A 12,154-nucleotide genomic window follows, 5' to 3' on the forward strand; every position below is an offset into this window, starting at 1 on the left:
AGCCCCGCTCTCCAGGGGGCAGGCGGGCGAGGAGCCCTCCGAGGGGGCAGGGACGGGCAGGGGCCACCCGCGGCGGGCTGCGCGGAGCCCGAGCCCTCCCGGCGCTGAGGGGCCGCGGCGCGGGCGGGGCGGCCCGCGGGCGCTCCCGGCTCCCCCCCGCTCCCTCCCCGGCAGGGCCGGCGGCGGGGCCGCCCCCATTGGCCGCGGCGCGGCAGCAGCTCCGCCCGCCGGAGCGGCGCGGCGCGGGGAGGGAGAGAGGGAGGAGGAGGAGGAGGAGGGAGGGCGCCGGGCTGCGCTGCGCTGCTAGTCCGGAGCGGAGCCTGGCAGCGGCAGGAGCGGCGGCGCGGGGTGCGCAGCAGCCGGAGCCTGCTGGACGGAGGCAGCCCCGTCCCCCCGCCCTCCCTCCCCTCGCCTCTTTCTTTGTGCGCAGGGCAGGGGCGGCCCCGATCCATGGTCATGGGCGACAAGAAGAGCCCGACCAGGTGAGCGGGGGCGCGGGGGCGGGCGGGGAGAGGCGGTAAGATGGAGGGAGCGCGGCGCGGCCGCCTCTGCCCCGGCCCCGGCCGAGGGGATGGCGGCGGGTAGGCCGTGGCTGGCAGCCGCCGGCGTGTGCTCGGCCCCGGCGGGGGGAGGCGGCGAGGGGCGCCTAAGATGGAGGGAGCGAACGGGGAGGGGGCGGCGAGCCCGCGCCGCCCCGCCAGGTACGCGGGGGGCCGGGGCGGCGGAGCGGGGGGGGAGCCGCGGGCGGGGAGGGAGTGAGGGAGGCTCCTAAGATGGAGGGAGCGTGGAAGGGCAGCAGCAGGAGGAGGAGTGCCGGTGTCTCCTAGCCTGCCGCCGGTGCCAGGGCTGGTGCGGTGCGAGCGCAGCCATGGCGGCTCCGCTCGCTCGCACTCCCCGCTCCGCGCACTCGCCGCTCCCAGACAAAGGGAGGTTTAACAAGGTGGAGGAGGGAACGCGCCTCCCAGCCCGCAAACTCGCCCACCCACCCTCCCACCCTCCCGCCGCGGGCGGGGGGACGCGGGCGGCCCGGCCCGGCGGGTTCGGCCCGGCGGGGCCGGGGCGGAGCTCGGCGCCCCCCGCACCTCTCCGGGCCCGGCCCCGGTCGGGGTTTGTCGGCTGCTCCCGGCCCCGCGGGAGAGCGGCGGTGCGAGCAGGCGCTGGGTTTCGGGGCTCTGTAACATGGTTTCTCATGTGTGTGTTTTCTTTCTCTCCTCCTCCTCCTCTCTCTCTCCTCCTCCCGCCGCCTCTCTCCTCCTCCCCAAACACACACGTACACACACACGCTTCCCCTCTCCCTCTCCCTCCCCCTCCTCAAGGCCGAAAAGGCAAGCCAAACCTGCAGCCGACGAAGGCTTTTGGGATTGTAGTGTGTGCACCTTCAGGAACAGCGCCGAAGCCTTCAAATGCAGCATCTGCGATGTCAGGAAAGGCACCTCCACAAGGTACGTCCGCACCTTTGAACGCGGCTGGGCTGCGCCGACTTGTTGATTTTTTTTCGCTGTTGCATGGATATCGGCTGGTTGCATCCTTTCTCTCCCCCCGTGCGGTCCCTTCTGTCCCCGTTCAAAAGCTTGTGGATTTTAAAAATTCTCTTTCAAGCGTTTAATTGGAGCTGGAAGACATGTTTCGTGGATGTGGCAGCAACCTGAATCTTTTTGTTGTTCTGTGCTTTTTTTTTGTTGTTGCTGGTGTGCAGAGAACCTTTCGGAGATGCACAGCCAGCCAGAAACGCTCTGACTGTGGTTTGGGGCAGATGGTTTTCTGTGGTTTGGGTGGAGGTTTACCTGTCTTCTCTACGGGAGTAGAAATTAGGATTAGGGAGCGAGAAAGGAAACGGCTGAAACTAAAGATGCCGTGAGAACAGCTCTCTCCCTCTGATGTTGATCTCTCGGTGACTGTTGTCATCAGAAAGGAATCGGCTTTGTGCTCACTGTGGGAATGGTGCGGGATTTTGAAAGCTTTAGCTGTCAGGTCTCTCTGATGGCCTTGCTCTGAGAAACTGTGGAGGTCTTTGTGAGGTGATGAGTCTGACATGCAGTAGTTAATTTAGTCTCAAAAAAACCCCCGAAGTTGCTATTTCTCAGTTAGAGGGTTCGGAAAGTTTGTCCTGGAGGTATCAGTTGACGCTAAAGCAGGCATGTGGTGCTCTGCTTTCCCTTTCTTTTTGTGATTTGTTCTACCATGTTGATTTCTGATTTTGTTCATATTGTACCTTCCAAATTTAGTTCCCATTGCGGTGCTTTGCCAAAGCAGTAGTCTGTGAGGTTTCCATTGTGAGAGGCGGCGTTTTCCTTGAGCGCAGCTGTGTATAGAGGTGCTCTCATCAGCAGGCTGTTTGCATGACTTGGCTGTCTTGGCTTGATTGACAAAGGAGGTGAAAGCGTGTCGGATTGTTATTGTTCGCACTGTGCTTTAGACAATGTGAAGTGCCTACATTTTTAATAGGGAGCATGTTTTCGGGCCATTGAAACTCTCTGAGTTACAGTAACAGAGCGATGAAGTGCTGCACTCTGTGTTTTGTGATGCACGTCAGCTACAAGTATCTGTGCTTTTTACAAAATGTGCAGAGGTGTTGAACTTCAACCAGTTGTAAATAGCGTAGTTAGAGCATTGAGTAAGGTCGAGCTTTGGGCAGCAGTGTTCATGTGCACCTGGAGCTGATTCTTGCCTCGTTCAGTCTTATTTAGTCATGCAGCTGAGCCTTCCCAGCACGTTTTATTCCTGCGGGTTGTGACTCCTTGGCTGCCCCGTTGGCTCAGGTGTTGCTCCTGCAGTCTCCTGGTCCTGAGCTGCTCCTCCGGAGCGTGGCCGTGCTGTCCCCGCACGCTCCCGGTGTCACCCAGTGCCTGGGGGTCAGCGGGAGCAGAGCCCTAAGGAGATGTAGCAGCCCAGATGGGATCTATCCTGTATCAGACACTTTTATTTTCATTGGCCACCATGCTGCTGTTCATTTGGAGAGCAGCAGCCTGCTCTCACATGCCCTTACTTTTTTTTTTTTTTTCAAAGATAATTTTCAAACTGTTTGTTGCGGTGGTAGGGTGGTTTGTCTTTTAAAGGGCCATTAAGAGCGGTGGCAGTCGATGATTTCAGGTTAAGAGCTGTAGCCTAACTTGCAGATGTGATCCTTGGGTCTAGAACATTGTAATTCTGTTTAGCTTTTAATGGACCCTTATGAATGGCTTCTAATTTTAATTCACTTAATTCATCAGCTTTCTATTCATTTTTGCTGCTTTAAAAATTGCTTTTGTTTGTAGAATTTGAGAAAGTATTTAAAATATTCAATGGCCCATCATGTCTTCTTGCATATTTGTATAATTTATGAATAAATATAACAGAAAGCAGGAGTGATTGAGTGTTGTGAGAGAGCACTGTGTGTTGGGAAGTTCTGGGAGGTCAGAGCTATTTGTGATGTTACTTTGAATTTTATACTATGTGACATTCGAGTCAGTTCTGGGAAATTACTCAGATTTTTTTTAATAAATGACTGATGTAAATATACTTAATGAGTTATGATTGATAATTTATTACTTGAAAAATAAGGTGTCTGATGAGCTTGACTTTTAAGTTGCAATTTGACAAGTTGATGACACAAGTTCCACAGTTAAAACTGCCTTGCTTCATTGTGACTTACTTCAGTAACACTTACGGAAATTTATCAAACTCACTTTAAAAAAAACATCAACCAAGTAGTGAAAGACATGGTGAGGCAACTGTTTTTCATCAAATTATTGTGTGCAATCACAGCATGCCCAGGGATTTTTTTAAGATCTGGTATGACCTACTTCCCCCCTCCCTCCACTGTGAAGCCAGTTATTTGTTGTGGAATTTACTTTGGCTGATAAATATTCTCTTCTTTAAGAACTGGTGAGGCCCTTAGCTAATTCTCACTGTGTGTATATTTTTTCAGACTCAATATAATCTGTTGGCGTGTGGGAGGAGTGGCTGGCAGCAGTTAGAAGTTTTATCTTCTCTGATCCAACTATCCCCTTTCCCTAGGATCTTGTAAAAGGAGCTTCAAACAACTGTGAGCTTTAGAGCTGACCTGCCAAGTCAAAATCATTGTAGAGGCTAAACAGTTAAATTGCACTCGACTGTTTTTTCAAGGAGCTGTTTATAAATATTTCAGGTGCACTTTTAAATAAAAATTAGGTCAAATCCATCTCTGAAGAATTGTTGTGCAAAGATTATATTAAACCTGTAGCACTTGAATACGGGATTTGTTATAGTATGTCACTGACTTCCTTTCCTCACCTGGATTCTTGCTATTTTACAGTTAAACTTTTATTACTTCCTATTTAGGCAAGTATGATGAGGTTTTTTACTGTTTTTCTTCTGTGAGGATGATGGCAAAGACACCAGCTCTGTTCAGAGCCCAGCTGGGTGAGGTGATGATTTAGCTGGCTGCAGAGTGAGCAGCAGGGAGCTGTGTGCTGGGGTTTACAGTGCCTTATTCCTTTCCTGGAGATTTTTATTGGTGTCACAGCACAGGGAACTGGTGCTGGTCACCACTTTCACTTGTGTCCTGTGGCTCTTCTAGTGGTTTTCTCTGGTGTAGCAGCACCAGCTCCTGCACTCAGGAGAAGACTGGAATTGAAACTTCTGCCAGGAAGTTTGCTCCACAAACGCATGTTCCTTTCCAATATCCATTACTTCTTCAAACACGGAAGGAAAGTTTACTTTGGATTTCCTAAGAATGTGAGGGCAGGATTTGGCCTCGTATTTCCTGTGAGTTCCTATTTGGGGGTAGGTGATGGCTCTCTGTTTCTGTTTGTTTTCTTAATGGCATTCTTGCTCCTCTTCTCCTTTGGTTCTCTGGTAGTTTACATATATTGTGTTCCTGTACACCTCTTGTAACTTCCTCTCTCCTCCTAGGCAGGGCTGTGAAGTGTTTCTACGTGAGATTGTTTTCAGACTTTGTTGTGAAGGAGCATATTTGCTCCCCTGTCCTTATGATTTCAGGGAAACTGGTTTTTGAAACTCTTTTTGGGTGAATAGGCAAGCGGTGTGATGTGGTGGAGCTTCTCTGATGTTAATTTTTCTCTAAATTTGGGATGAATGCTTTTCTTTTCCAAACTCCACATCTTGAATGTGCCTTGAGTACAGAGAAATGCACTTAAAGTCAGTGGAAAATGTGAAAGCAACAAATGGATGTCTGATATGCAAATGAACAAAACAATGGGAGCTTTTAGTGCAAAATTGAGTTGAAATGTGCATGTCCTCTGCAAGGTATAAACTGAGCAAGCATTTCTGTTTTATTTGTTGCTAATACCTGTACGCCTCAAGTCCAAGGTTTGGAGTTTGCATCAAGTGAGGTGAATGTTCACTTCATTGTGGAGTGCCCAAGCAGTGATGACAGTAGTGCTTCACCTTTTTGCCATCCTTATTTTTGAGGGGAGGCCAAGCTAAAACTGTTCATATTTATAAAACAAATTGTTTTGTATGGAGCAGATGTCTCAGATACAGGCCTTTGTTTCCCTTTAGTTCTGCAGAAAATTCTCATGTTAGCAGGATCTGAACTACCACCTTGAAGGATGCAAACTGCTGTGCATGTCACCATGGAAAAGTTTTCTCTTCTGCATCCAAGCTGGGCTGACCAGAATAGGCACCAGATAGTCCTGCTATTCCTGGAATGAGGAATCATGCTTATGATCTTGACCTTCATACAAATAATATGTGCCCTGCTTATTTGCCATGTGTTTGCAGGACTGTCCTGAAAACTCTGGCAGTGATGTGTGGCTGTGGTGTAGGTTGGAAGCCAAGTGGTTTAATTTGGTTCTCTCAAGTTAGTTAGCTTTCACTTGCATTAAGGTGGGTTTTATTTAGCATCATAGCTGGCCTTTAAGTGGCTTAATTTCTATAAAAATGGAATATGAAACTTGTCTAAAAAAAGCTGTTGTGGAAGCAATATTGGTGCTTTTACTCTGGAATATTTGTTTTACTATTTGGCTGTTTGAATCTGTTGTTAAATCATCCCTGCTTTTCCTGTTGATTGCTGCATTTAAATGGCTGTTGGATTAGGAGGAGTGAGGCATGTTCTGTGCCAGCCTGGGGCTGTGGCAGTGTCCCACTGGACCAGCCACATCCTGAGGACGTGTCCCCTCAGGGGCTGCTGTTCTGGTGGTGGAGGGTGCAGTGTAACTCTGCCTGGGTACAGCTGAGTGCTGCAATGCACAATACCTATTTGCAAAGTGTTTGCTCGAGTGCCAGGAGTTCTCGAGATCTCTGTTGTCTCATCCCTTATCCACCAGCACTGCCTAAAAGTAAGTGGCTGTTACTTTGTGGATTTGGGGAGTGCTGCTGCTAGATCTGGCAAACCCAGCAGGGCAGAGGAGCCAGGGGCAGGAGCAAACACCATCTGACAAGCAGACAATGCTGATGGTTCACAGCAAACCCTGAATTCTGGGGCTGTGGTTTGACAGCACACCAAGTTTGAATCTGTGACTTGTATTGCAGAACCACATGTGTCTCAGCCACATGGCTTGGAGTATTGACCCATTATGAACTGACTTCGGGTACAGATTCATGCTACACTTACTTTTTAAACTAGCATGGAGTTAGTCTGTGAGGCTTCAACTGAGCAGGTGAAGCTGTTCAGCTTCAGATCAGCTATTATCTGTCAGCCTGGTGCAAGCACAAGCCTGGCATTAGATCTGTGTCTTGTACTTTGGCTGTTTGAAAGAAGTGAGTGTTGTGTCCTGATTTGCTCTTTGCGGTGTTTGGCTCTGGCATTAATGATCTCATTACCATCACCCCAGGATTTCTCTTAGATCTCAGCACCTCTGGGAAATCATTCTCAGCAGGGAGAATCCTCAGTGTTGATGTGCAGCACCAAGGCAATACCCCTTTGCTATGGTTGTCAAATTTGGCTACCTGAGAAGCTGTGGGTGGCAGATTCAGTAGGGACTATGGTGGTTCCTGTGACTCACTTTGCTCCTGACACTTATTTTTTTCCTGAATGTCCTACTAAGGAATAATACCTATACCTGTTGTTTTCCTTATTTTGTTAGGATAAAAAAGATCTTTTGGTTAAATAATAAAATCTTCAGCATGTATAAGGGGTGCTGATAATATTTATGTAGAGTACTCATTTGGGTTAATTGTGGGTGGTAGGGTTTAATATCTATCTCTGATTTCTCGTGGAGACTCTCTGAAGATCTAATGGATAAACTGTGACACTGAGCGTGTTAATACATCACTGATAATATGCAGCGTGGATATTATTCATTTTTCCCTTCCTCCATAGGCTGCTTTTCTGGGAGACAGGAATCTAAATCAAAGTATGCATGTGCATGTAGGAGGAGAGGGCATGCAACTCTTTTATTGCTGTGAACAGACAGCGTCCACTGGGATGCTGACCCCTGGCTCCCAACAGGTCCTCGTGGGGAACTGGTAGGCAGAGGAATGCAGAGCAACTTTCTCTGCATGCCTTTCTTAATTGCCCTGATTGTTTCATGTTCCTATCAGCCCTGCTGTGGAGGGGCTGCTGCCTTTGCAGGCCTGGTGGGTGTGTTTGCACCCTCATGTGGGGTTTGTCTGGTAAGAGGAATTGGTTGAACTGGAAATAAGACAGTGTGCAGTGTTGCCCAGAGTGATGGTTGAGAGGAGGGAAGTGGTGGATGCAAGGTGTGGTTCCCTGTGGCCGTTCTCTGCTCCTGTGGCATTCCGGCTGAATGTGCTGTGCTCAATGTTGGTGTTCCCCAGCAGTGTACAGCACCCTGGGACTCTGTTCTAGCTGAATTTTTAGGGTCCCTGCTGAAAATGCATGAGACCCAAGACCCTCATGAGGGGTGAAAGGAGTCAAGAAATGTTCTGTGGGCTGGATGGATTGTTTTGGCTACACTTGGCTTGTGTGCCATAACTTGGACACCCCTGCTGTAACTCCAGGCGAGTTCACTGCTGACCTTGAATTGAGCTGCTTTGCGTTATTGGTAGGCTTACTGTCCCTTGCTGTGGCACTGCTCCTTTTCTTCCTGCTCCATTGGGCTTGAACAAACAGACAGGTCCTTGTGGGGTCCCTCGGAGAGGAGCACAGAGTTCACAGCACTTCTGGGGAGTCCCGCTGCTCTGCAGGAATACTGCAGCAGAGTGAGACACGCGGCTCCTGTGTCAGGGAAAGCGTGTGCTCTGCTTGTCCTTTATTTCATCTGCATCTCTCCTTGTCTGGGGAATTCTTCCTAGGAGGAAACCCACTGACCTATTTTGTGGGATTTCAGGTGGTTCTGTAGGTTAGTGGGTTCCAGTCCTGCAATGTAGGTCACTCCCAAGGTGCGTTGGAGTTTCGTAATGTGGAGCTCTGACTTGAAATAAGATTTGTACAGACTCTCTCTGTGGCTGTGTCTTGCAGCTGTACTTTGTCTCTTTGCACTGGGCTGTTTCTTCACAAGGTAGAAGGAGAAAATTGGCCATTTCCAGAGGGAAGGGCTCTTACAGGAGGGTTTATGAGTATTTATTTAGAAGTTGTTTCAGACAGATAAGGGCAAATTTCCCTCACTGCTGCTTTGTGTTAAGGGTACTGCAAGAAAAGCAGACTAGAAACACCGAGTAGCCCATCCATGCTACCCTAAGCAGATGTCCAGGATTACAGTATACAACAGAAATAATGTGGAAATGCCTCCATTACGTTTATGTAAGTTCCTTTTACAGCTGACATATGCTAAATACATCGATTGTCTCTTTGTGCAGACAGATTTCCTTTACATCAAGCAGAGCTCCTTTCACACTTTTCTTGGTACATCTGGAGGTACTACCAGATCCTTAACATTGCTCTTCCCATAAACCAGCTATTAATTAGGAGCATGTTCTTTGTAGCAGAGTGCTAATTGGTGCACCAACAAAATCACTGCCTGTTAAACATGGCAAAGATAGTAACTCTGACTGGCTCAAATATAAGTGAGAGAGAAAAACATCACTTCTCTTTGCTGGCGCACTGGGGTTTTTTTGACTGTTTAGTAACTCATATTCCAAATCATGTGAATCTCAAGTTCATCCTACAAACCCCAAAATTAATGCTTCAAACTGGGTGTTGCTTTGATAATATTTTATTCCTGAAGTTCTCTCTGTGTTTCTGAAAGTTCAAAGTACACCCACAGCCAATCTTCTGTTAGGTAAAACTGGAAATTCACGAGGAAAAGGGCTTGTAGGGATCTAAAATATGGATCATGAAACCAGGAGACCTGATTTGAGCTGTGTGTGGTCTTTCCTGAGACACTGGCCTGGGATTGTGGAGCACACCCTTATGCTACAAGGATCCAGGTACTAAAAATTTGGAGAGGGAATTTTTACAAGGCTGTGAAGGGACTCAGGACAAGGGGAATGGCTTCAAACTGGACAGAGGGCAGGGTTTGATTAGGTATTAGGAAGAAGTTCTTCATAATGAGGGTGGCAAGGCCCTGGCACAGGATGCTCAGAGAAGCTGTGGCTGCCCCATCCCTGGAACTGTTCCAGACCAGGTTGGATGGGGCTCGGATCAGCCTGGGATAGTGGGAGGTGTCCCTGCCCTTCCACATGGCAGAGTGGTTGGAATAAGGTGGTCTTTAGAATCCCTGCAAACCCAGGCCATTCTATAGTTCTCTCTGTTCAGAAGTTCCAAAAACTTTTGTTTTGGGATCTTACCAGATTGGTTGTCTTTAAATAAAATGGAAGCAAAACAAATCAGCTTTGGATTTTGTTTAGGGCTAAACAAGGAATAAATGTTTAGACATGTTTTCTCGAGCAGATTGTTCATGGGGATTTCAGAGTTATAATGAATTGTTTGTAACATGCAGAGGTGCTAAGTGAGACAAAATATCTTGCCTGAGATAAAGCTGCCTTCTTCAGATTTTTATTTTTGAGTAGACAGAAGTGACCCTGATCCTAATCGAAAATATTTTATCTGAACTAAATTGTCTTTGTGCACATGGAACTGTGTCTGGGTAATTCATGTGCAGCTTCACATGGTTGCTTTGGGGAGATGGACAGAGGATGCAGAAGTGCTGGGATTTGGTGCCTTCAGTGATGTAAACTTGATCAGAAAACTGGCAGGTGAGTGATGAGTATGGGTTACTCCCTGCACCCCAGTCCCATATGTGCAGTTTTATAAATTATAGGAGTATTTATTAATGGAATAGGATTGCTCTCTGTCTCTTTTTTTTTAATCTATGTTGTAAATAAGTACATGGAAGGATTTATATTTTCTTTCATTTCTGTTTGCAGATGACAGTGGGGCTTGTATGATGTTAATGTGATTTCAGCCTGTGTAAGAGTTGCTGGAATTCACCCTTTAGCAAGTCAGCTAGCTAAATATCCTCAGGATGCCATTTTTAATCTGTACGATTATATTCACTGTCTGTGTTACAATTTGATCAAGAAATTTATGTCTATGGTACGTGTTTCATTCCTTTGTTTAATTAAAGAGAAAAAAGATCTAGTTTAGCAGGAGGACGTAAATCTTACTTGTGCTGGATGGACAAAGCATGCTGATCTGTCCAGGTTGCTGGAAATGCGTGTCTCTGCTGAAATATTTGGCTCTCATTATATATCTTGGAGCTCTTATTCTGAAAGTGCTTCCACTGTTTTTTTCGGAAGTGGCACAGAGCACTTTCTCTTCCTGAGATGAGATTTCAATAAGAGAGGCAATACATTGATGGATGATGGCCCTGTGATGGAGTCAATCAGCCAGTGCAGTCATTTGTCTCCTGGGGATACAGGGTAGAGCACATCATTAGCAGCAGAAGGGGAGGCTTTCCTCTGTAATGCTAATAGGGCCAGGGAGCTGGCTGCTGCCTGTTTGCTGCCATTGCTCCGTTATTACAGGTGCCTCGCAGAGAAATAAAACCGTTTTCATTTGTTATCTACGGGTGTGGATCAATTTAACAGAAATATTTAATAAGCTTTAGGAAATGTTTGTGATTCAGCGCAGTGTTAGCAATTCATAAACCCGCATCACGTAAAAATGCTGCCCATAAAAATGGTGAATTATTCTGGGGGAATTGTGTGTGTCTTACTGGTTTTACACACAAGTAGCTTGACAGGCAGCTGGCTGATTTGGAGGGCAGTGGGTCTTAGTTGGAGAAGTGTTGAAGGGGAAGCCTGTGGGCTGCAGAAGTTACTGCAGAGGAGTCTGGTGGTGCTGGGTTTGTGTCACAGCAAAAGGCAAAGCACGAGGCAGTGAGGGAGGGTGGCCTGTCCGAGGGACAGCTGGGGCTGTGCTGGTGTGTGGCAGCAGACTGAGCTGATTCAAAGTGGTTTGGTGTGCTGGGCATCATGCAGCTTTGCCCAGGGAGGGTGAGTTAACCTGCAAACTGCTGCTCCTCCATGGCTGCTCTGCTCCTTTCTGGACTCCTGGGAGCCACAGCAGTGATCCCACCAGGGGCAAGCATGGACTTCCCTCAGGGTGGGCAGGAGTGCTGCTGTTGTGGGATACAGGGCTGCACACTTTGTGTAAACAGAATTGTGTCCAGAGATGGTCAGTTCCAGCAGGGCACACGTGGAAGCTGTCAATGTTGGGAGGAAAGGGTTGTTCCGAGTGGCTGGTGTGTGTTTCTGTACCCTCCAGCCCTGTGAGCAGGGGGCTGGCAGCTTGGATATGATTTCTTGGGGGGAAGGAAAGCTTAACCTGCTGTCAGTCTGGACATTTAAGTAACTCACCTGCATATGTTTACCCATCTGTAAAGTAAATGCACTATGAAGTCCACATACAGCTTGTTGGGAGGTAAAGTTCATTTTCGGGAAGCACTTCAGGTTCTGAAATAACTTCTCAAAAACTGCACATGAAGTCAAACTTAACAAACAATGTTTATCTTCTTTTCTCTGAACTGTATAGATAATGGTTAAAAAAAAAGAGCAAAGGCAGCCAGAAAGCAAGTGATGTTGAGCTGCTGGAATGGTGTGGTGGGTACTTCTGGAACACTTCTTTTCTCTGGTGTACAGCAATGCCTTTGCTCCTGAAGTGTGGGAGGAATGGCTCAGCTGTGGTGCTAAAGGCATGGGGTTGTCAGAGTTGTGCAGTTTTACATAGGGGTTAGCAGAGTGAGGAACATGCTTTGTCATGGGTGTGAGAATACAGGGCTCTGGCAGCAATTAAAAGTCATTAATTAGGAGTACTTATTGCCGGATGTGAGTCAAGTTAGTTATAAGTTGCTTAACTTCTGAGGTCAAGAAGATCTGATGCATCGGA

The 12,154-nt window shown here is 47.8% G+C and overlaps 1 protein-coding gene across 3 annotated transcripts in view; it reads left to right on the forward strand.

Annotated features, from left to right (window-relative positions):
- The first annotated feature begins 235 nt into the window (after nucleotides 1-235).
- Nucleotides 236-12,154, forward strand: part of RYBP (RING1 and YY1 binding protein) — a 41,676-nt gene continuing 29,757 nt past the window's right edge. The window contains exons 1-2 of one of the 3 annotated variants that reach the window (XM_063411588.1): nucleotides 236-482; nucleotides 1,317-1,442. In XM_063411588.1, the coding sequence (XP_063267658.1) occupies nucleotides 451-482; nucleotides 1,317-1,442 (158 nt within the window). In that variant the 5' untranslated portion in view covers nucleotides 236-450. Of the gene's footprint in view, nucleotides 483-550; nucleotides 702-1,125; nucleotides 1,443-12,154 lie in introns of those variants that run through there. The other 2 variants (XM_063411587.1, XM_063411586.1) reach the window with 2 other exon arrangements.

This window comes from Prinia subflava, chromosome 14 (genome assembly GCF_021018805.1).
Source record: "Prinia subflava isolate CZ2003 ecotype Zambia chromosome 14, Cam_Psub_1.2, whole genome shotgun sequence".
Classification (NCBI taxonomy): Eukaryota; Metazoa; Chordata; class Aves; order Passeriformes; family Cisticolidae; genus Prinia; species Prinia subflava.